Raw genomic sequence first — 25,269 nt, forward strand, 5'->3', positions numbered from 1 at the left:
AAAAACTATGGAAATGGTGGGCTAGAGAAGATTTTTGGATTCCTTCAGTGACAGTTTCTGTGTTTCAGTGAAATGTGTCTGAGTTGAGGCATAAATAATTCCATATTGTTAAAATTATCATTTAACTGGAAGAAAATTAATAGAGTTAAAAATGTATGACCTTCTCAATGTTGAATGGGAGATGTGGCAAGTAATGCAACAAGATGACATGTGAGGAATTCACCTTGATATTTTTTTTTCTATATCTGAAAGGGCCCAACTGGAGAAACAGGCCCCATTGGAGAGCGAGGACACCCGGGCTCCCCTGGTCCACCTGGTGAGCAAGGTCTACCTGGAGCTGCTGGAAAAGAGGGTGGAAAGGTAAGTGAGTATGTGTGGGTGGTTATTAACTTGTAACATGCCTAGGACCACCTCTGTAGTCCTCCACTTCAACTAATTATAGTATATAAATGATTGTAACACATTATAGAAAAAACAAAGTAAAGTCAAGAAGAATAAAACTACTTTGAGTTGTGGCCACATTTAAACTTTGTTATCTTGTTTTTAAGGATCAAACACTAACATGTCATGCAGGGTTTATTTAGGGATATAAAATTAATTGTGTCTCTTTAAATGCAGCTTTCCTTTCCTTTTTCTCCACTTTCCTTTTACCAACTCCCAGAAAGTAAACATTTATCAACGCTTTATTTCCACTATCACTTACTATCTTTTTTAAAAAGACATGTGCTTAGAGTAAGGTAAGAAGACATTTTTTGTTGAGAATCTGAGGTGGATATGTCTAGTTTAAGAGGTTCAAATTCAGATCTAACAGTGTGTGTTGTTTATGAACACATAGAGCATTGCAATGATAATAATAGATGTGGTGCCTTTGTTTAATATCTGGTTTATTTTAGCCTTCATTATTCTTTTGATCGTTGTTTGTTATAAAAAAAAAATTGGCACATCTCTCCTCTTGCACCTCCTTAATCACTTTGTTGTTGCTCCCACATAATAAGATATAATTCTACCCTTTAATCAAACTTATCAATCACTTTAATTGTTTTTCTCTGACTTTCTCTGCCATTTACACAGATTCAGTTCATTATTTTCACCCAAGCCAATTATGTGTTTAGTGATTACCTCACGGTTTATCAGATTTCAGCTAACTAGATGTTTTTTTCCTCCCCCTCCAGGGAGATCCAGGTCCTCAGGGTCCTGGCGGCAAGGCAGGACCTGCTGGCCTGAGAGGCTTCCAGGGTGCAAGAGGTCTTCCAGGGGGCATGGTAACACATGGACCACCCACACTAACACACACTCATTGAAAACATACATACACTATATTGCAAAAACTATTCGCTCACACATTCAAATAATGCTATCACATAAGCATGTGATAGCATTTTACCTGTGCAACAAATTCAGTCGTGAGACTTCATGAATCCTAAATATTCCACACTCAACTGTCAGCTGTATTATAAAAAAAGTGGAAGTGTGTGGGAATGACAGCAGCCCAACCACAAAGTAGTAGGTCACGTGAACTGACGGAGCGGGGTCAGTGGTTCCTGAGGAGGATAGTGTGAAGAGGTCACCAACTTTCTGCAGAGTGAATCACTACAGACCTCCAAACTTCATGTAGCCTTCAGTTTAGCTCAACACTGCGCTCAGAATGGAAACCCTTGGAATGGGTTTCCATGGCTGAGCAACTGCATCCAAGCCATGCATCAGCAAGTGCAATGCAAAGCATCAACTGCAATGGAAGGAACTCTGATTGCTTCAACATACCAATAATTTTGGACAATTACTTGCACCCAACTTTGTGGGAACAGTTTGGAGCGTGCCCCTTACTCTTCCAACATGACTGTGGCCGAGTTCACAAAGCAAGGTCCATAAAGACATGGATGACAGAGTCTGATTTGGATAAACTTGACTGGCTTGCACCTCAACCTAATAGAACACTTTTGGGATAAATTAGAGAGACTGAGAGCCAGACGTTCTCGTCCAACATCAGTGTGTGACCGCACAAACGTGCTTCAGGAAGAATGGTCAAAATTCGAATAAATACACTCCTAAATGTTGGGGACAGCGATCCCAGAATAATTGAAGCTGTTATAGCTGCAAAGGGTGGACCAACATCCTATCGAACCCTATAGGATGTCACGTACGTTCATATGCAAGCCGAGTCAGGTGAGCGAATAGTTTTGGGAGTATAGTGTGTGTAAAAATAGAAGTGTCATACTCAAACACAACCCATGTTTAATTTAGCTCCAAAAACTCCAATTACCAGGCTAACCACTCTCTGTTAAACCAAATGTCAAACTCAGTCACTGACCAGTTTGAATCATGTCAGTAAAGTTGAAGCAGGTTGTTATCTGTTATGAATGAGTCATGGTTAAGTATTACAACTAGTGAAATGTGTGAAATGATCTACAATCTGTCCATTTTGGAGTCATTTATATCCCCATTAAGAGCTGCACTTGTTGCAGATCTTTTTGTGTCCGTCCTGTTTTGTTTTCAATGGGAGGATGAGTCAAAGAACCCTGATTCTGATTCTAACCCACGACTTTGCAAGAACCTCAGATGCACTCTGAGCGTGGTGAGCAACCAAATTAATTCTCAAAAGAAGTGGGTGTGGGTGAGATAGAGTTCAAGGTGAAAATGAATAGCTGTTAGAGGCTGATTGAGGATCAGCTTTAGGGACTGAGGCTGAAGCTCATTTCATGGTTGACCATTAAAGAGCGCACGACAGCACTGCCCAGACTTATTACCACCGTTATGTTTGTCCCAAGAGTGGGGAAAGATTGCTTTCCCTTCATAACGGCAGTACATACACACAATGCAAGCAAATATAGCCTCCAACCCACTTTTAAAATGATGGCATCCGGTAACATCAAGGCGGAGACAAGCTTGACCATGAGGACCTGTATGAGCAAAAAATGGAAGTTCATCTCATCTATGATGCATAGCACACACACACAAACGCACGCACGCACACGCACACGCACACACACACACACACACACACACACACTAGTTGTTGTTTTTTTGTTGTTGTTTTTAGGCACAGAGAGAAAAATGTTAACATATTCTTCATTCCATCTTTTTCATTATTGAGGAAAAGCACAAAACATGAGCCAATAACCTATTGTGTCCAGCAAACAAAGACCCTTCCCACCCGTTTTTGAGTTATAGTGAATGTAAATGCAAGGAAGCTGGAGAGTCTGCCTGGTAATGTGCAAACCTGTTAGCTCTATCACAGTCTGCAAATTAGTTACTTTGAGGAAAATCTTTATTGCCTCTGGTGAACTATTAGCTTTCCAACGCTGTGGATCAGCAGCACAGCGATTGCCATTCAAGAGCAACAATGTCAAAGGGACAGATACTGTGTATTCCCATCTTTCTTTTTCTCTAAAGCTCTATTAATGAGACATCTCGTTTTCGTTATATAAACACGTGTAAATTATTAAAATGTTACCAATTTTTAGTCGGGCGAGGTTGAGCTGTTTGAATAACTGTATATCATTCATGAGTCATTTTTTTTCCTTTATATAACAATATTAGGCTAACCAGACGGAACTCCTGCCTACCCAGCTCATTAACAGATGCGTCTGCTATCTTGAGACGACCTTGGGATTGGTCCACTCGATTTTGTCCTAAAATAGCTCCCTCTTAACGGTTTTTGTACACACCATTTTGGGATTTCTAGTACCACCCTAGTTCAATAGATGGGAGTATTTCTGTGTGTTGCTTACAGCATTAAAACGTGAAATTATCAAGATTCTAACGGCAGCAGTGACTTCTGCACTCAGGATAAATGTTTCAGTAGAAACAAGTCTAAAAAAACATGTGATGTGTTTTCTTCACTGAGATTTAATTTACCTTTTTTGAAGGTGAACTTATTATTTTTTAGTGAACTTGGCCTTTTATGAAATGCGGTTTTGTAAAGGTTTCTAATTCTTAAGAACACTTTCAGAGAAAGTAAATATTTGTCATATTTTTGCACATGAATTTTGGACTGAAAGTCTGAAGTCTGAAGAACTATTATATCATTACATATATTCAAAAAGAAATATTACTTAAATCGACCTCAAATAGCTTTTTGAGTCATATTTACTCCTATTTCTACTGCAATATACTCTTGCATGACAATGGTAGTATTATAACCAGGCTAGAAGTTAAGAAATAACATATATAACTATATGTATTTCCACAAGCTTCAGTATAATATCCCTTTCTTTTCCCTTACATCTGGCTGCTTACTTCTCATGCAGCTAAAGTACAAATTTCACTGAAGTTTTGCCATTGCCAAGTGACTCTTTGGTCTCAGATAAGTGATTTCAGGCTGGGCAGTTGAACAGGGCTGCCTTAAATTTCTTTTTGATTTAGATAAAATAGTTTGATTTTGGAAAACCTTAAAAGAAATGAAAATGTAATGATTTAGAGGAAATATTACTAGTTTAATTTAATTATTGTCCCTTATGAATATGAGTTTGCATTTATTTGTCTGTTTCTCTGTTTCCTGAATATTCTATATGGTGTAATTTTGCTAATTGTTGAAAAGATGACATGCCTCGGATTTCAAAAGGTTAAATTACTAAAAATATTTCATAATTCTTTTATATTTTAGGTTTATAGCAATGCATATAAACCCAAATGCATATCTATCTATCTATCTATCTATCTATCTATCTATCTATCTATCTATCTATCTATCTATCTATCTATCTATCTATCTATCTATCTATCTATCTATCTATCTATCTATCTATCTATCTATCTATCTATGCATGGACATACACATTTCTACACATACACATGTGTACATAAACACACACACAGCAATGCTTACAGGCCCATTTGATAGCTGTGATTACTACTTTTTGAATGGCCTTGAGTGGCATCCCGCAGTGAAAGAGCTCTAACCTCCTGATGTCCTTTGCTTTCAGGGTCCAGCTGGCTTGAAGGGAGGAGAAGGGCCTCAGGGTCCCCCGGGTCCCATTGTAAGTAGCCTGTTACTATGGTTACCTCATCTCTCCTACCACAAAGATTGCAGTAGAAATCTGACCTGTGCTTTTAGAGAATGAAGTTGAACTTGCCATGCTGTGTTCCATCCTCCGGTGCATTAATGGCCACCATATAGAGAATGTTCAGGAAAACTGGATGAAATTAACGAAGTTTCAGATATTAATTTCATGAATGTAAAAGATCGGTTTTGTCAAGTTTCTTCAATTTTACAAAGTCAAACTAGGTTAGACTTTGAGTTTTGTGTAGATGCACAATATCCACACCTGTGACCATAACTCCTCTTTGTGAATCACCTCTCACAATAATGCGTATTGTTTCTTCTCTTGAGATTAACAATTCTGTTTCATGCTTACATATTTCAATAGTTTAAAGTGAACGGCTTGAGAGAGCAAGGTTTTGATGAACAAGAATTTGCTTCTTGATTTATGATGTTTTCTGAACAGCTATCAGATATTCTTACCAAATTATCTTGAGTGCTGTACTCTAATATCACTTTGAAGTGCAGCCTAATCATTTTTTAATTGTTTAACTGAACAACATTTAACTAGCTTCATTCCAGTAACTTGATGTGAGATGTTCTTCTCACATTTAGTAGTTACTATAGCAACTGTGGCGGCCAAGATAGAGGACAGATTTAAACCCTATTTGCTATGACCACTAAGTTTTCATTGTATTAGTGAAAGTACTTGATTCATTGTTTGTTTTTTTCGTAATGTGCTGCATCTTCACCTTTGAAAAGAATGTACTCTTCAATGTTGTAAACATTTGTTCGCACTGTTCTCAAATTATTTTAAAAGGCAACGGGAGTGTCAGGGTAATTCTTAAATAACAAGTTCTGTCTCTTAGCCTCTCAGTTAGCCTATTTGCGACAAAAAGCCCCAGAAGCTCCAGTGATGAGAAAGCTGACTGACAGTCAGCTTTGAACTGTCTGACATTTTGCTCAAGTGTTAAGTGCAGGCTCCTGATAATTGCCCCTATTCACCAGTAATAGAGCGGAACATCAGATTAGATGACAGCAGAAATGCAAAAATGCAAAATGGATAAAGAATGATGAAATGATGGCATTGGCTGAATGACTTAAATCATGAGTTCAAAATGAGATCATTCTCTTAATGTGACTTGTATTTGAACCATTGGCTTAAAACGTGCAATGGTGTCTTATCGTTAGTGTTTGAAAAAACCTTAAAAAAAAAAGAAGCTGGTGGGTGATGCTCACAGACACAAGAGTTCTGATATTTTCCTACATCGATTTCCTGCCAGAGACTGAGCTGCTGTGGGAAAGTCTGGTTTCTGTGTGTGTGTGTGTGTGTGTGTGTGTGTGTGTGTGTGTGTGTGTGTGTGTGTGTGTGTGGGTGAGTGTGTGCGTGCGTGCATGCGTGTGTGTGTGTGTGTGTGCGAGTGTGTGTTTGTGTGCATGTGTGAGATAGTGAGATAGTTCAAGAAGCTGGAAAGAAGAACAGAGAGAAGCAATCAAGTTCAGTCACAACCTTTGCATCTGCATATTTTCTTTCCTAGCCGGAGAACTATATATTGGAGAAAACTGAAGGAAAACTGAACGAAACAGAAGGCAACATTTATAATTGTCAAACTTATGTGTCCGCTTGTGTGTGGGACTGTATGTTAGTTCTTGCAGGCAGGTTTGCATCCTGTGAATGATAGGTTGTGGATGTGTGTCTGTCAATAAATGGTAGTACCTCACATGACCAGCCCAATTCTATGCATGTATTTGTTTTTTGTTTTTTTAAATCTTTGACTTTTGCATGCATGCACATGTTTTATTTGAAAGCCACATGAGACCTTCTCTGGGTGGTATGATCCAAAATGGAGTTTCTCCTTATGCCAATGTGGCCTCCTACGCTATGATATGAACCCATCTGGGAGTCGTGAAAAGCGATAATAAGCTGTTGGAGGGGGAAAAAAAGAAAAACACTTTCTATGTGACCTTGTTAGTAGAAAAACAGGTGATTCTTCTTTTCAGTTAGATGGGAAATTATTTGTCAGCTCTCATCTGAAAAGCTGACAGCTGAGTCAATATCCTTTTATTTATGATTGTTTTTTTTAACTGCGGTTATTTGTTAATCTTATAGCTTCCCACACCATTAGAAAAAAATCAAACAAAATTTTGTGTTATAAATATTCAGTGGTATGCTTATAGAAGTATTGCGATGAGGAACAGAATGTCCTTGTGTGAGAGTACGATTTTTATACTGGAAGTTAGACCCAGAAAACTGACTTCTCTAGTTAATTACCATGTGGTACTGGATTGGCCAATGAGTGTTTGGTCTTGGTGACAGGGTTCTCCTGGAGAGAGAGGCGCTGCTGGCCCTGGGGGTCCAATTGGCCTGACTGGCAGAAATGGTCCCCAAGGACCACCAGGCCCTGCTGGAGAAAAGGGAGGCCCTGTGAGTATTTTCTTCCAACTCTTCTTTTATTGTTAAGTTTTTGAGGATACTAGTGATTTGCACTGTTTCAACACTCTTGTGATCGATGTTTAGGGAGAAAAAGGTCCTATGGGTCCAGCTGGTCGTGATGGCATTCAAGGTCCTGTTGGTCTTCCTGGTTCAGCCGGTCCTCAGGGTCCCCCTGGGGAGGATGGTGACAAGGTGGAGTAAATATTAAATTTCCCGGACTGTTATATGGTAATTTTCCAAATATTAGCAGCCTCAAAAATGAATGTTCACTATATTCAAGGTGAACGTTAAACAGATGGAGTTCTGATTCAAAGTTTGTAGCCATTATCTTCTGCCAAATGTAGTTCTATCACAATTTTTTCTATTCACTTGAAGCGTAACAAAATGTCCTGAACTCTTCCAGGCAAATCAATTAATTGCAAACACACAACCAAGGTCTTTGTGGGCCAATCAAATTAGTCTCTTGAGAAATAGTTACTGCTCGATTGTGGTTCAGGTGACATGTCAAGATATTGGGCTGAAAGAGCTTAAGAGACAAGAGTCTTTTAATATGGAAAACGGAGACATGACCTGCGTTGTTTTTATTTCTCCACAGGGAGAAGTTGGTGGACCTGGACAAAAAGGAAGCAAAGGCGACAAGGGAGAACTTGTAAGTTACTTTTCTGTCTTTTATTTCTGTTAAAGTCTTTTTGCGTAAAAATTTTGAATGACAACCAATGCTAATTAAGCAAAGAGTACTAATTTTAAGTTGAATATATCAAACAATCAATTTCACTCAGTGATGCCTTGGATGACATCATTTTATTGTATAAACACAGCAGCGAATAAAATGTTGATTGAAGTTTTTCTGTGTTTAGAATCTTTTTGGTTGTCCTAAGAGTCATTTAAATTTAGCAAAAGCCTTTGTTTAAGTTGGCCACCTTTGAAGATGTAATTCTTAATACTGTACTTATTTTGTTCATTGTGTTTACAGGGTCCACCAGGGCCAAGTGGTCTTCAGGGCGTAGTTGGAGCTCCTGGTCCAGCTGTAAGTATCAATTTTCAACAAATATATGCTTTTATTTTTAACCTTTATAGAGAAATATTTCATTTAGTTAAATATTTTATAAGTATTTTGTTTCCAGCATTTCAGGTATTCTATATAAATCTTGTTTCCCTAAAGTTAGTGGTTTCCATAGTGGTTTTTATGTTGGACCTATCAAATAGCCAATGAAGTTTCAGATATTAATCAGTTAAAGGCCTTGTGAAGACAGTGATGGTAATTGTTGAAAATGGAATAGCATTAGGACAAAGCTTTTGAAGTAACTGTCAAACAAAGTTTTGCAAACCACAATTATGCACCAACCCATCAATCATTTCCATGTATGGCCTCATGTGGTTTCTGGTTCAACTCAAAACCCTGCCTTGTATGCTGCAGAGCATCCCCTGCTCATCCATCTCATTAACACAACAGGAACAGTCCAGTTTCTACAAAGGGGCTGATAGCCTGAGGGCAACTAACAATTCATTGCTGTAAATGATTAGGACTTTACAACCATTCTAGCAAAAATTCTGCAATGCATAGAATGTCAATGTCCAATAACAACAGTTGTTTGTCCTGGTGAACCAGTCTGCTCATGTGTATTAATACCGTCATGACCAAGACCTGACTCCTGCTGTGTAGTTTCAAGTTTCTCCATTTTATTTCGTACTGCATCTTCTTTTTCTGTCAGCTTTTCCCTTCAGAAGGGAAGTTCAGGTGATTACAGGTGGCATGAGTCTTCTTTTCCTTTCCTTTCCTTTCCTTTCCTTTCCTTTCCTTTCCTTTCCTTTCCTTTCCTTTCCTTTCCTTTTCTTTCCTTTCCTTTCCTTTCCTTTTCCCTTCAGGGGTCGCCACAGCAAATCAGTTGCCTCCATCTAACCCTGTCTCCTGCATCCTCTTCTCTCACACCAACTACCTTCATGTCCTCTTTCATTACTTCCATAAACCTCCTCTAATCTTTTCTTGGCCTGATTATGGATATCAACCTGCTCACAATCCCATGAGTTTGGACATACTGAGAGTGCAAAAAAAGAAACCTTACTAGTCTTAAAAGTTGGTCATAGCTACCAGTGTTTATTGGTAGCTATGAGCAGAAAAAAGTACAGAGTAAAGCTAAAAAAAAAAAAAATTATTCCAATTTTATAATCTTTGACCTCCTACAGGGCAGTGATGGAGAGGCTGGACCGAGAGGACAGCAGGGTATGTTTGGCCAGAAAGGAGATGAAGGTGCCAGAGGGTTTCCTGGTCTACCTGGACCCATTGGACTGCAGGTTTGCTCACATCAAATCTCCACCTTGAGTAGACACACATATGTTGATTTCTTGTCCTCATTTTCTGAACAAATGACAACCACATCACGTTTAACAAGGCTGAGTAGGTATTCAAATCACTCTCCATACTGTCAAAGCCAGCCAGAGCAAAATGAGTTCCTCCACACCCCTTAAACCGACAACATTTCATCTCTCCTTACATCATTTACATTACATCAAAACAACATAATTTATTAATGTAGCCTTGGCTCTTAACAATGCTTTCTATTACTACTGGGCAGATAAGGTTTTGTTTTACCCTCAAGGACTTTCTTTAACATAGACAGTGCTAAAAATCCATCACCATTGCTACCATTTTGCATTTGGCATGTTGCCGAGGCGTTAATGGTGGTGGGTGGAGGCCATTGGTTTCCCAATCAGAGTCCATCATTATCATGCAGTTAACTGCTTCCCTGCAGTACTCCTAGGGCAGAGTAACACACCACTTGCTGCAGTAGCCTGTTTGATCCAATATTTACAGACAGCATTCATTTCTTATGAGATTTAATGTAACAACTCTGCATGTCTTCGACACTTTGACTTGTGTGGTATTAGACTGGAGAGCTGTCAAATTCTCCAAAAATCAGTGTATATACTGCCCGCAAAAATATGGCCTATGCATGTTAAATCCCATGGAATGTTGGATGGCATTTATCAATAAATGCCCCATTCTGTTTTCCATCTTAACGGATTGATCCATAGCTATTTATCTCATCTTTAATGACAGTAGTCCCTGTGATTGAAAAACAGTAATTTAATTGGAATCTTGCTCGGACCACGACACTATTTTCAGTTCATCTGTACTATGAAACGTTTGAGAGATGGACTAGCATGTTTCATACCTGCAGAAGAAAAGATGAAACAATAAAATCAGTGCACTTTGTGAATACAATCACAGATGGTGTGGTACCACCATTAGCTCACAGTAACTTGGGTCAGTTAGGCAAGCTTAGGCTAACAAACTTCAGTTAGGTATTAATGTACTGCTTACATTGTCGAGTTATCCTTCTGATTTGTTCACTCTCAAATTCCATGGTTTAGATTAATCCTTACGTAGCTACAGAACTGCTCCATTAAGCTCCCTTTTCCTCGATAACTGCAAAGGGATGAAGGAGATCAAAAAAGCCAAAACATGCAAAACAAAGATCTGAAGCCCAGGAAACACTGGATGAAGACATAGAATATATCAAAGGCAATTATTCAAAGGCTCTCTAAGGATGGAATTCAAGTGGTGCTGCTGGACAATATGGCTTGATAACATTGTTATTGAGTGCAATTGGCTTTTAATTGGACATAATGGACTCCATCTCCACTCTTTTAATTATGTTTGGCTAAGCTGCCTTTAAATAGCTGGCAGTGCAAACTCAACTCGTCAATTCAATTATCTTTAGCATTAATGATTTTTAACTGGGGAATGAATGGCTTTACTTACTTAGGATTCCATTATTTGAGGCTGTGTTGACATTGAATCTTTAGATCAAAACTACAAGACATAGATGGGAAGTACAGTAAAAACCAGGTTTGTTAACATTAAAGTTATTGCTCGATAAGAAGAAGAATTACACAAAGACACATAAATTCACACAATGGAAAGCTGTTTTGTTTTCCTTTGTGTGAATTTATGCTTCTGTGGGTAATTCTCTCTATATGTAGTGAATTCATGATTCACCTCCTTGTTTCAGCCTTCTAATCCATGAGAAACCATATTTTAAGAAGAGATTCCCAGCATTAATGAAGAGACTGTCACATTTTACATGAAATAAGTTGATGCTTTATTTATTTTCCATCCATATTACCCTTGTGTTTTATTAATGTAACAAAGTTTCAGTCAGGCTTTGTTATAAATTAGCCTTTTCTGTCCTCACAAGGGTATTGTAAATCAACAAAATGAACTAAAACTGCACATTGTATCTCAGAGATCGATTTGCATGTCACTTTGATTTTACAGCAACTTATCATTACTACTGCTTTCCACCCACCTATTGATTATACACACTCCATCATCAGGCATAAACAGCCCAATAAATGATAACAGCAATTATACAGATAAACAATAAGTAACAATAGCAAGCGAGAGCTCCTTTCTGCTTGTTGTACATATTATATATGGTCCCAAGTTGTTTTCAAACTATTTTAGTTAGACATGATTTAATCCTAAAGCTGTATAACGCTGCCTACGCTGTTCCCTTTGTCTCCACTTTCCTGTGGATGGATGGAGCACCTACCCTGTAATTTACACAGGCTGATTATACACAAGTCTCCCGTATCCTGTCCTTTTTGATTAACTGTGTATTTACACTCAGGGGTTTGGCTCGTGTTAATGCATTCTCCATCATGTGTCCTAAAGCTTGCTATTCATTGAACAACAACCGAAAGGCTCTTTTAATGAAGTTCAAAAATATAATTATTCTCCTGTCTGTGAATCGCTTTTAATGTGAAATTTTGTGTCAGGTGCACATGACCTTCTTTCTTTGCTCAGAAGAATGTTTGTGTCCTTTTCAGGGTTTACCCGGCCCTCCCGGTGAGAAGGGAGAGAATGGAGATGTTGGCGCAATGGTGAGTTTAGATCTTAAAAGCATCTTATGTTGTTTATATTTGCAGTACTGGGAGGTGGGAAATTCAGCTTACTCTGAAGTATTGGTCACTGGCTGAATCTGGAATCTCCACTAGTCAAATGAAAGATGCTTCTGAAGTCTGTGGAAAATGTATGGACGTAAATATTTCTGCTGGTGAAAACTGAAAATGCTTTTTTTCCCAAGCAGCAAGTTTTATGTACTGACTTAATATTTTTCTCAACAATATTAGGCTGAAATAGAGCAGCAATAAATTCAGGTGCACTGAGTACTGACAAGTTCCGACAAGCCTTCACTATCATCGCAGTGCATCAAATAAATATTCACAAAAAAAGGAAAAGAAAAATAAGATAATGCATCTCATAGGGAAGCTGAAGTTACATTTACCAGATTTACTGAGCACACAGTCCTCATCAGAGCATTTGAAAGTGACTCTGTTCATAACTACTACTTTTTTGCATATTTTCTATGGCACACAATACACATTTTCTTAACCTTACTTTGTTGTCCTTGCAGTCCTTGTACAGTAAATGTATGTGCAGTGTGTTATTGAAAACCTACTTTTGAAAAAATTAATTCCTGGGCAATGTTACTATTTTCGATATATGTTTTGACAAATCTGTAAAATGGGGCAAACATTTGTAGTACCTTACAGTGATTTTTCCTGACAGGGTCCACCAGGTCCTCCCGGCCCCAGAGGTCCTCAGGGTCCCAGCGGAGCTAATGTAAGTCTCATTTGTCTTGTATTTGTTTTTTCTTATTTTTTTTACAAGTCTTCAATCAACTTTTTATTGAATAATCCCTAATTGTCCTCATTGTGCTTTCTTTGCAGGGTGCACAAGGACCTCCTGGTGGTATTGGTTCAGTGGGAGGTGTTGGTGAGAAGGTACACATGTACAGTATATACCACCTTTTAAATTTTTGGGAATCCTTCCCTTATTTTTATATTAATATATTTATTTATGTTGTCATCAAAATAAAAGCACTGAGTTTATAGCCAATGCACAAGTTAGTCACAAGTTAATCTATGTGTATAATAAGTCACATTTTCAATGTTAAAATAGGGAGAACATGGCGAAGCTGGCAACCCAGGACCCCCTGGAGAACCTGGTATTGGGGTAAGTAAAGCCTCCCTCATTTCAGACCGCATATTTTTTCGATTTATACATTCTTAAAAGAGCACTTGCAGCACATGGTAAGGAGAAACACACTCAAGTGATTTGTTCTTGTGTCCTATTAATTGTATATATGACAGTGACTGTCTGCCTATGAATCTGGGACAGGAGCTAATTAAGTCATGAGCATTATTTGGCACTTCACCTTCCACCTCTGAAGGTTTTACCTCCTTATGGCTGTCGGCTGGCGTACAGCAATCCTAACAAATTAAGGGTTTTTGAGTAGATAATTAGTATAGTCAGGTTTGGGCTGCTCCACAGTATGAGGCTTCCAGGATTTATTTTTTTTTAATACAGAAACATCATGGTATATTGTTTTTCACAATTTTGTTAAAATAACTAACAAAAGATTCACTTAGCCAGAACCCATTTAACATTTATTTACAAGTGTACCACAGGCATCAGTAAATATAATATGCCCACATCAGTGCAATTATTTTCCTCTTTCTTTTTAACTTCCTGTTGTATAAATCCTGATAATATTTCCACATTAGGCTTATAACAGTGATTTGATGGCATAAAGAGGAGATGTGCTGTGCTCTAATCATGTAACTAATGAGTTCTGCATGTTACCGTTGTTGATGTTGATGACGTATGACTTGGGTGTTTGTTTTTTTTAATTTGTTTGGTATTTATTAATATGCTGTAGTCAGAGTGGCATAATGCGTTCCTCACAGTGACAAGCCTCTGATGCATGTATCTTCAGGGCCGCAGAGGAGAGACTGGTGAGAAGGGAGAAACCGGCCCACCAGGAGCTGCTGGACCCGCTGGTATCCGTGGACCCCCTGGAGATGATGGTCCCAAGGGTAACCCTGTACGTCAGCTACAGTGTCTCCAACACATATTCATGACTGGTGCATTATGAAAGCTGTCAGCAACAGAATTGCTCTGTCGTATTTCTCAGTCATGGTGTCTGCTGCCAGAGATGCTGTTGACATGTTTGTCAAATATCTGAGTCAGTCTTGTCTCATTCTGTCTTCAGGGTCCTGTTGGATTCCCAGGAGATCCTGGTCCTTCTGGCGAGCCCGGTGCTGCTGTAAGTGAAGCATTTATCCCTGAACTGATCATGTTCTTTTACCATTTTGGAACACAGTATATGTATTAAATGAGCTATGCTTGTGTAGCATTAATTGTGAGTAATATCAATACATAATTGTCCATAACGTTTACTTATTTCTGTGTATGTTTTTTTTGATTTAGTCAGTAATGTGATGGGAAATAGAATGGCACTACAGAGTGATAATTGACAAATGTTCTTTGAATTTAATTTATTTAGGGCCTTGATGGTTTACCAGGTGACAAAGGAGATGATGGAGAGCCTGGGCAGCCTGTAAGTAAACAAATTAAAGATGGCAGTCAGTTAAATGCAGCCACATTTAATTGCAATATTTTTAGATATGTGCAATTATACAGAAAAACTTAATCCTTATTCGGAAAAATTGTTGTTGTTTTTTTTACCTCATTATGTAATAAATGCTTTGGCTTTTTTGAAGTGAAGTTAAGAGTTCTACGTTCTCCTCTGATTCAGGGACCTGCAGGCCCATCTGGTGAAGCTGGTGTACCTGGACCTCCTGGCAAAAGGGTGAGTACAATTGCAGCATAACGTAAAAATGACACATTCTACAATGCTGTCTATTTTCCGATTCACAATATTCATAGTCTGCCATGTATACCCACTATAAGGTGAGATGAATTTATGATAGCATTAGGTGTATATTGTGATTTGCTATCTGCTGATAAGAAATGATTCAGGTTTGTACAACTGGCTCTAGATGTAGTGTTGCATATAGGTATTATTGACCTATGGTGAGCTTGACTTTCAGTATTGTTGAAGCAAATCACTGCTGCTGCTGTTGATGTTAAAAAATGAATGTGTCACTTTAATATCCTGTATCCCATGCCCTTTCTGTCACATCACGTTTGAATTTATATCATTTCATTTACAAGAATACAACATTTTACAATGGCATTCATTTACTGTAATAATGTTTTACAGTTAGCCATAAAGCATGCTTGTAAAAAGGCTATCACAATATCGGAGACAGAATACAAATCCTGATGTTTGAAGTTACAGTAATTTAGCTTTGTTTTGTTTACTTGGGGATAAATTCTGAATCTTTTCCACCACAGTACTGCCATCAACCAGCTCAGTATATTTACTGCATTTAACTAGTATATAACCATCACAACATGTGCATTTAGCAGCACTGTAGATGTGTTGATATGATTATGATTTGTTTGCTTGGAGTTGTGAAAAGGCAGTACCTAAATTTTAAATCATTTTCTTTCTTTTTCACTTATTTCCTCATTTACCAAGTTATTACCGTTTACCGTGTGAATTGTTTTTACAGCTTGACAGCCACATGGTGGTCCACTGGTTCTTTTTGACCTCTAAGAAAGAAAACTGCTACAGTATCTGTTTAGGTCCTCTTGTTAAGTCACATAAGTTTTGACAAAGATATAATTCATTGACATTATTTTGCAGAACAACAGGTACTTTTGCTTTTGCTTTGCAACATTTCTATTGACGGCACAGATTGCTGTCAAACAGTGTACACAAGTGCAGAGTTTGAGAGAAATATCAACATTCAGCACCATTATTTGAAATTGAAAAATAGACTTAGTAATTGAATAATTCAGATATACCAGTAGTAGTGCTTTCTTTTAGAAATATTCCTTCTTAAGCATCATATGTTAAAGTTATATGTCTGGTAAACCCTTCTTAAGCGCAATGCATAGTATCTAGGTGACTGTGACTATATAACTAAATAGACTCCATTTCTACGGCCCCAATAACAGACTTAGCAACATGAATCTTCAACCCTCAGAAATATAACTGTGAGTTACTCTCTTTTTAAATACTCCTCCAAATGACCCAGATTCGGTGCTCATTGGTGCATGTGGATGCTTGACTACATTAGCACACACACATACACACACATACACACAACCGCACACTCACTAATGCACATATCGCCAGGGCTCATAACCTACATTGAAGACTGGTGGCTTTTGTTTGGTATATTTGATTGCTGTTTGAAACAGCACATGACAACCCACTTACACTTACGAGCTTCTGACCAGAAGCTGTTTGGTGGAAATGTTGATGTGCTTTTAGCTCAGTATGTTTGGACTGTAGGGCACTTTGCTCATAATGATGTGCTCTGGGCCTCTTGAACCCTCTCTCCTTTAACCGATTCAAGGTCAGAACACTCATCAGATGAACAGTGAGTTCCATATGTACATAGAGAAAATGATTTGTTCGCATCTTTTTTTAAATTTTATATACAGGTACTGATTTTAATCCCCGCAGGGAAATTAGTGGCACACTCTAGTTAGTTGAAATCATGTATTTATATGTGTGTACAGGCCCTGTACACACATTCCAGAGGTGAGCTGACACCTCCCACTCACTGTCAGCTCACCTCCAGGTGTTTTTTGGGCGGGAGCGAGAATCGAACAGCCGATCTTGAAACATTGGATGACCCGCTCTACCATTGAGCCACTGTTTATTTAGATATTTACAATGTTCATTTATTTTATTTTCATTTTCCCAGGGCCCTATTGGAAGACCAGGTCAGGGGGGCAGACAAGGAGAGAAGGGATCCAAGGTAAGATTTAAAAAGTCAGCTGTTTTATGATATGTGACTGGCTGCAGTATCGCTCATGCAATCCCTTCACATTCTGTCACCAAAGGGACAAAGAACGAAGTCATCAGAATAATTTCTGAAGTTAATTTGCATAATTTTAAGGACTTTATTTCACACCGATGTATGTTGGAGGGTTATTTTTCTAATAAATTTGGTGGCAATGTGCCAACATGGCAGTGTGTTGGCACATTGGTTAGCGCTGTCGTCTTACAAAATCTTCCAACTACACGTTACTCAAACAGCACAAGCCTTTCCGTGAAAGCTCAGTTCTTTCAATAACTTCATTGCAGCTAAAAGCAATAGCCCTTTGGAATACCTCATGATAGTATGGAGTTAATTTGTGACCCTATGAAGTTAAATCTGGGGTTACAGGCATGTTTTTGTGAAGGTTTGCTTGAACCGTTTTTGGAATGATCCATGAAGTTAGAAGCCAAAACATTCATCTGTATACAAATCCAACAACGATAAAGATTCCTTTAAAAAAATTCCATATCACCATTAAAATTAACGGATTTCTCTTGAGCCACACCTTACCTCAAAAGCTGTGAAATTTTGAGTTATTCTGCTTACAACACACAAGCACAAACACAACTTCCCTGAAGGACATAATTATTAACGGATGGTTTACATTACCGGTTTACATGGATTCAAAGGAAGTGTTTGACTGAGTAGCTGAAAACTACAGATATTATATATTACAGAATACAAACTAAAATCTATCAGTGACATGAATCAGTGCACTGTATATGTGCATTTTAACATGTATTCATTGAGTGCAAAGCACAAGTCTTTTGTTTGTTTGTTTGTTTTTGTTTGTTTGTTTTTATATTGTATGTCTTTGCAGTCTTATTGTTCACTTTTGGCAATGCATTGCAGCATGTCTGTGTTAAAGGCAAATCAAAGTTGCTACAATAGTGTAACACCATTTGGCTGTGTACAATGTCACTTGTGTGATTGTGTGTGCTGGACAAGATAAACCTCAATGAAATCTACAGGGAGCCTTTGAGTTGTTGAAAAAAAATCTATGTCTTCATTTGCTTCCAGAAATTGCTGCAAGACATTTATGTCTCAAGACATTTGAGCATAAATGAAATGATGAATGAAGATAAATCAAGCTGATGTTTGAAAGTACAAAACAACACTAGTTCAGATTACTTCCATAAACTTCCTGCCCAGTCGTGCATTTATATGTCCACCTCAGATTGTTTCCAGTGATCACAATGATCCTCACAGATTAAGTAGTAGGGTTTGTTGTGTTTGTCTTTTGTTAAAATTCATAATACAGTTGAAAACAATCAAGTAGAACAAATCCTTGTAAGCCTTAAAGAAATAACCTGTTCCCAAACCGGTTGATTCGCAGAAATGTAGATGAAAACCTGACAAATGCCTCAGTTTTGTTCTTTGTTGTCAATCGCTCAAGCTGGTGCCTACATGTACAAATACAAAGTCCACATTCTGTCCATATTGAGGTAAAGGATTAGAGCTGATTTGATGAAGACAATGAAAACATTGCATGGTGATCCTAGAGTGTCAAATTCCGTTCTAATTGGTTGTCAGGACATTTAATCCCTTCTTTCTTTGAGCCTAGTCAATATGACATACTTGGAACATCAATACATAAAAACTGTTAAAAAGAAAAAAATAAATAAATAAAAGGTGTTCCTATTCAAAGGAAATAGATCCGGTGATATTTGATCTTCCTGGATTTTGCAAATCCTCACATAAGTCTAATCCAAGGATTTTCTAAAGGACAGCATTGTAAAGTACTGAACAATTTTACTGATTGCTTAGTTATCAAGTTGGATGAAGGTCTTAAGTGTTACTGAAGTGATGTGTTTGACATTCTCCCTAATACATTTAGTATAATAATAATAATAATACCACTAGTATCATTGTTTAAGAGTTTTTGCATTATTGTGCTTTACCAGGATTGTTGTTGTCCAAATTTACAAAGTCTTCGACAGACAAATCCTGGCAAAAACAGCAAAAAATGTACTTATAAGAAATAATCATATAATCATATACATATATATATATATAAATTTTTCTAACTGCAAATTACCTATTGGTCTGTAATCCTTTTTTTATATATATAATCCCTGAGTTTATCAGACAATTCAGTTTAACATGTTTCTGTTCCTGAAACCTAGATGATGGTGAAAAGTAACAATGGAATACATCATTTGCCTACCTGAACAAAGGTTGCAGCAGCCAACTTAATTTCAGGAGTCCATAGAAAGCATTTATAAGGATGAAACTGTTAAATGTACCAGCGTTTCAATCTACTGTTAAACAAGGAAGGAGAGCCGTCTGTCCTATAAAAACCTTTATGATGCTTGTAGAAAGGGAGCTTGGTTCACTGAATTTAACATTTACAAGGAAGATTGTGTAAATACAGAAAATATCACCATAGTCAATTGATAATAAAATGTTGCTTGAATACACATTTTCTGCACTGTAAATATCAAAAATTGCATCTGTAATTGAAAAACAGTTTTCAATCTGATGACTAAAGGCAGTGTTCTCGTTTGCGTGCGTCCTTGTGTCTTTGACGCACATTTTTTGGCAGGGACACACGATCATCAGACAGCATGGGGGAGCAAGCTTTAAATACACTTCCATTCAACAAAAATATTCACAATTTTCAAAATCGCCATTAAGTTTTGAGAGTGATAGTGAGGAATTACTTCGAGTCGTGTTGGGTTTCTCTGTCTGTTTGAAATGTCTGCTAATGTGATTAAGCACTATATAAATACAGGTTGATTGACTGATTGATTGATTGATTGATTGATTGATTGATTGATTGATTGATTGATTGATTGATTGATTGATTGATTGATTGATTGATTGATTGATTGATTGGTTGGTTGATTGATTGATTGATCCATCCATCCATTGATCCATCCATTGATTGACTGCAAAAGTTGGAGAAAAAGCAAGAGATAATGAGTGCTTTTTTGAATAAATAAGGATCAAAAGTTAAAGAAGAAAAAGAGACATATTACTGACATATAATATTCAAATGTGTGTAGAGAAGGCTTTGTCAGCTTGGTTCAGTGTCTATATGAGAATATATGAATGAAAGGCAAATAAAACAATTGAGTGAAACACAAAACCGAAAAAAAAAAAAAACTGTATTACACTTTCTTTAGTTTTTTTAATGACTACCAGGTTTTATCATTTTAATAAAACTAAAAACTCTTTTTTTTCTTTTTACATAAACAGTTATGATGTTATTAATAAAAACATTAAACTTTTGTTTAGTTTTAACATTGTGCAATTGGCAAAAATCAATCCGTGTGTGTGTGTGTGTGTGTGTGTGTGTGTGTGTGTGTGTGTGTGTGTGTGTGTGTGTGTGTGTGTGTGTGTGTGTGTGTGTGTGTGTCTATATATATATATATATATATATATATATATATATATATATATATATATATATATATATATATATATAGACACACACAGCTGCAGTAGACCCATGACAGTAGACCCATGACAAACAAGGCCAATTACTGACTATAGATGAGACAATTCCCTTTTCATCTACAAGAAAATAGATGAATGGAATATTATAGTGCCATGTTCTTTAAAGTGACCATCTGCACACAACCTCAAGATGTGCATACTGTATATCTGAACATGGAGAGGCAGAAATATACATGATAATAGTGTTTGTTAAAAGATTACATTTTATAATAATGACATAGTAATATTAGAAACAGGCCATCCAATTTGAGATTTCCAATTACTTCTTACATTTTTTTAGATGTTGTTTTGGGAATGATTGTTTAAATCAAGAAAATACAACATCTTTTTTTTTTTTAATCTTAATCCTAAGCACATTTTTTGCTCAGGGAAGATCAGTAGTAAGCATCAGTCAAAATTGAAAATCTCACAACATTAATTATACAACTGCTTTAAATTTGGTATCAGGCTCCAGTTCAGATTCATCCTTTTGTCTGATAATCATTCACTGCATATTTAAATATCTTACTGTTTATCACTGAGCAGCTTTAAAGACAGCTCTATGTTTATCATTATCAATAACAGAAAAGAGTGGATAGTAGTGTCAAAAGACTATAACACTAAGCGTATTGGCTTAGAGTCAGAAATGTTTGATCTAATTCTGATCTAATTCTGTTATTTCTATTCACATTTCAAAAACAAGCCAGGAGGTGTAATATGCTGATTAAGGATTTTAGAATACCCATTTAGCCTGTAATAGTTTTGTTTTCCAGCTTTAATGAATGTGGTGGCAAAAAGCTCCCAGGGCCTGAAGACATTGACTTAATAACCTTACAAAATTTAGAGAGGTTACTTAAGCAAGCACACATTAGCATTTTTTAACACATCTGATTTAGCTTTGGAAGGGAATACATCTATTCCTTGATTACCTTAAACATAGTCAGTCTGGGACGCTTTGGAATTTATTTACTTTATCCGCAGCAAGATTTCATTTATGAATGACTTCTCAAATGAGAATCAGAGAGAACCATAGATAGTCACATTCATCTAAGCTTCTATTTTCTAAGGGGATGCAGTTATTTAATATATCTTACAATAGTAAAGGCGACTAAAATGTCAAATCCATCCAAATAAGTCCTGATGAAATCTGATCAAGTGTAGTATGTCATCAAAGAAATTATAACACTGGTGTTATTTAACTTTGCTTACATTCCAACCTTGACTCTTTTTGACTCAAGATTTCTCAGATGTACTGATGTGCTTATCATATATGGCTGTTAGATCTGTCTGCAGGAATTTGCAAAAACATGTCAGTGACTGCATATTCCTTAGTAATGAGAGTAAAATAGGAATGACTGATTTCAGCATGTGTAACAAAAACAGTTGCAAACTATAAGTTACGTTTTCCATTAACTCTGAGGAGCCTGAGATTTAACAAAATGGTTCAAGAGAAAAAGACTGAAAATCTGGTTGTTGTTGTTGTTGTTGTTGTTGTTGTTGTTGGATGAGGGGAACACAAACAACCTTAACAGCTGTTCAGATTTTGTGTGTCGGACACGAAAAGCAAGTTAAGATTTGTTTGTACTAATTTCACAGGGAGAGGCTGGAGCAGAGGGTCCTGTTGGGAAAACTGGACCTGTTGGACCTCAGGGGTCTGCTGGAAAGCCTGGTCCTGATGGTCTTCGCGGAATCCCTGGCCCTGTTGTGAGTACACTTCCTTTGAGTTATTTTATGCTACATACTTCACATTATAAACTAATTTCAAGGAGTGAATGATTCCATGAACATCAGTGAGTTGATGTTCACCAATAGGGCAGTTATGTATTTATTAAACCTGACTAAAATTTGATTACATGATTTCATATTTTCATTATTTTCAGGGTGAGCAAGGACTTCCTGGTGCTTCTGGTCAAGATGGCCCTCCTGGACCTCTTGTAAGACATGTCCCCCGATCACATGACAAAAGACATTTGTATTTTTAAGTCAGATAACATATGAGACATGCATTCCTTCTCATACCCTATTAGAAATGATCACATGCTTGCCTTTTGTCATTGAAATTAAATATTATTATGGCTGTAGTTTTGTGGATATTCAATAAATGATTGATTGATTGATTGATTAGTCACTGGACACTAAATTAGTCAGCTGCTGTTTTGTTAAATTATCATTTTAGTAATTGTTCCAGCTTTTGAAAATAACTTTTTATGGCTGTTCATTTTTGCTTATCTACAAGACAGTAATGTGAATAACTTTGGATTTTTCTCCTAGTGGTGAGTTGGATCATTTAACCTGACAGTTTGTCACAAGCAGCTGTTTGAATCATTCTTTAGAATATCAAGTACTCACCATGAATGCAGAAGTAGTGACAGCTGCAAAAGAGAAAAGAATGAAAGAAAATCAATAAATTTTCCATTTTACTTTAAAATATGATATTTTCCCTCCACAGGGACCCCCTGGACTTCCTGGTATGAAAGGTGACTCCGGATACAAGGGAGAGAAGGTAATGCGTTATTATGATGCTAATCTTACATTTTGTCATTGCGTATTTCTCACATATGATTAAGAATTTCCACAGTAAGTTAACATTCACGCCCGATATAGGAATGTCTTGATTCATTCTGCCCCAGCAAAATAAAGAAAGGTTCTGCTGTATGAGGAGCTTTCACTGTAATTTAATGCACCCAATGAATATGTATAAATCCAACATCATCTTTGTAATGGTCACTGGTCTAATGCCAGCATGCAGCAGTTAGAAGCAGATGGTCATAACTCTCCTCATCAGCAGGTGCTGAGACAGACCACCATTGTTAAATATGACAACAACCATAAACACGCTAATTATTTATGGGCATAAATGAGACACTACTGTGGGTACGCTGTTAAGACTTTCACCTGAATTTGCATTTTCTTTCTCTTTGAAAAACTATCCTCATTACTGGCAGATGAGCAGAAATTATGCCTTGAATGGTTAGTTTTTGTGAGGTAGATGACTAGTACAAATTGTAATGCTCTTCAATGTAATTTTTGTGTGCTTGTGTCGCTGCTAGTTCCTTATTTCCTTCTCTGCGTGTTCCAGGGTCATCCAGGTCTTATCGGTCTGATTGGGCCTCCAGGAGAATACGGAGAGAAGGGAGACAGAGGCTTGCCTGGACCTCAGGGTACCACAGGTGGCAAGGGTGATGCTGTAAGTCATTATCTATGAGAGGCGCATTATGCTGTCCATCGATAAGAAAGTGAATGTCATGAAGTCAAAGGTCTACAAAGACGTACAGTATGTGTTCTATTCTCATAGGTAGGATCCTATCATGTAGACCATATGTCTTGTCAGGAGCTTCTAGGTGTTATAATCCCTCTGATAATCTCACTTTCCTTATATAAGTAAGGTTAAGGAAGTTTTCACCTGGGTTGAGTGTCTTCAGAGGATCAACATCATCATATGGCTTTCTGTGTTTTTCTTTTGTGTGTGTGTGTGTGTGTGTGTGTGTGTGTGTGTGTGTGTGTGTGTGTGTGTGTGTTTTCTTTCCCTAATTTAAAATTGTGTAGATAGCATTATCTTATTTTCATATAATATGTCCCTCTTTCCAGTGACTCTCAATTTTGGTTTTGATTTGAGCCTATTCCTATTCATGAAATCAATCAGTGGTTCTGCAGGCCCTCTTTAACTTGACCTTTATTTTGACATGTGCAGCATTGGTTCTCAACTAGCAATCCCTGTATTCCAGGTCTTGCTTCTGGGGAAATTAAACAGTTACACATGCAAGATACAGTAAGATGAGGCCATTATACAGTATATAAACCTATGAGAGAGGTGACATGAGCATGATAAGTAGTGTTGTACCATACAGTTTGCTCATAGAAAACTCATGCATACAGTTCCAGGTTTTGTGTTCCTCATAAGTACTGAAAGTATATTAACATACAAAACAATACAATGTTTTTTAACAGCAACAATATTAACAGCAACATTTTGTAAAATTAAAGCATTAAACATCATAACTTAAAATGACCAATCATTCATCAGCTGTCAATGTCCATTATTGTTATTGTCTGTAACAGGGTGCTGTTGGTTCCCAAGGTCCTCTCGGTCCTCCTGGTCCCCCTGGTCTTTCTGTAAGTTTTGGATTTTCATTCTTCCCATGAAAGACATACAATATTTTCGCACTTTCCTAAACCAGGTTATTATATCTCTTAATCTTTATTTTTCAACAGGGCCCTTCAGGACAGAAAGGCTCTAAGGGATCAAGTGTATGTATTATTCATTTCATCACTCATCCTGTGTTACAAAAAGAAATGAGCATCTTCTTAATAACGTCCATTACACGATGATTTATTTTTTTTTTTTCAGGGTTCACATGGTCAGAAGGGAGATTCGGGGCTGATTGGACCACCTGGACCACCTGTAAGTTCATTCAGTGCCAGTTCAACTACATCTAAATCCATCCAAAAAAAAAGAAAAGAAATATGTTTTTTGTATTTTATTTTGTATATGTATATTTTATATATATATATATATATATATATATATATATATATATATATATATATATTATTATATATTATTATATATTATATAATATTATATATTATATAATTTATATATATTTTATATTTTATATACATATACTATTCCAACATTGTCATGTTTTTGAGCAGAGTCCAA

At 37.0% G+C, this 25,269-nt stretch overlaps 1 protein-coding gene across 1 annotated transcript in view; it reads left to right on the plus strand.

The window, feature by feature from the left end:
* Positions 1-25,269, plus strand: part of LOC137612302 (collagen alpha-1(XI) chain-like) — a 74,745-nt gene that overhangs the window by 44,605 nt on the left and 4,871 nt on the right. Inside the window, exons 39-62 of the mRNA XM_068340766.1 lie at positions 253-360; positions 1,173-1,262; positions 4,923-4,976; positions 7,296-7,403; positions 7,497-7,604; positions 8,008-8,061; positions 8,386-8,439; positions 9,597-9,704; positions 12,246-12,299; positions 12,988-13,041; positions 13,149-13,202; positions 13,381-13,434; positions 14,198-14,305; positions 14,474-14,527; positions 14,768-14,821; positions 15,020-15,073; positions 17,049-17,102; positions 22,203-22,310; positions 22,487-22,540; positions 23,056-23,109; positions 23,686-23,793; positions 24,666-24,719; positions 24,819-24,854; positions 24,955-25,008. Coding sequence (XP_068196867.1) covers positions 253-360; positions 1,173-1,262; positions 4,923-4,976; positions 7,296-7,403; positions 7,497-7,604; positions 8,008-8,061; positions 8,386-8,439; positions 9,597-9,704; positions 12,246-12,299; positions 12,988-13,041; positions 13,149-13,202; positions 13,381-13,434; positions 14,198-14,305; positions 14,474-14,527; positions 14,768-14,821; positions 15,020-15,073; positions 17,049-17,102; positions 22,203-22,310; positions 22,487-22,540; positions 23,056-23,109; positions 23,686-23,793; positions 24,666-24,719; positions 24,819-24,854; positions 24,955-25,008 — 1,692 coding nt within the window. The remainder of the gene's footprint in view (positions 1-252; positions 361-1,172; positions 1,263-4,922; positions 4,977-7,295; positions 7,404-7,496; positions 7,605-8,007; positions 8,062-8,385; positions 8,440-9,596; positions 9,705-12,245; positions 12,300-12,987; positions 13,042-13,148; positions 13,203-13,380; positions 13,435-14,197; positions 14,306-14,473; positions 14,528-14,767; positions 14,822-15,019; positions 15,074-17,048; positions 17,103-22,202; positions 22,311-22,486; positions 22,541-23,055; positions 23,110-23,685; positions 23,794-24,665; positions 24,720-24,818; positions 24,855-24,954; positions 25,009-25,269) is intronic.

Source organism: Antennarius striatus, chromosome 18 (genome assembly GCF_040054535.1).
Source record: "Antennarius striatus isolate MH-2024 chromosome 18, ASM4005453v1, whole genome shotgun sequence".
NCBI classification, from domain to species: Eukaryota; Metazoa; Chordata; class Actinopteri; order Lophiiformes; family Antennariidae; genus Antennarius; species Antennarius striatus.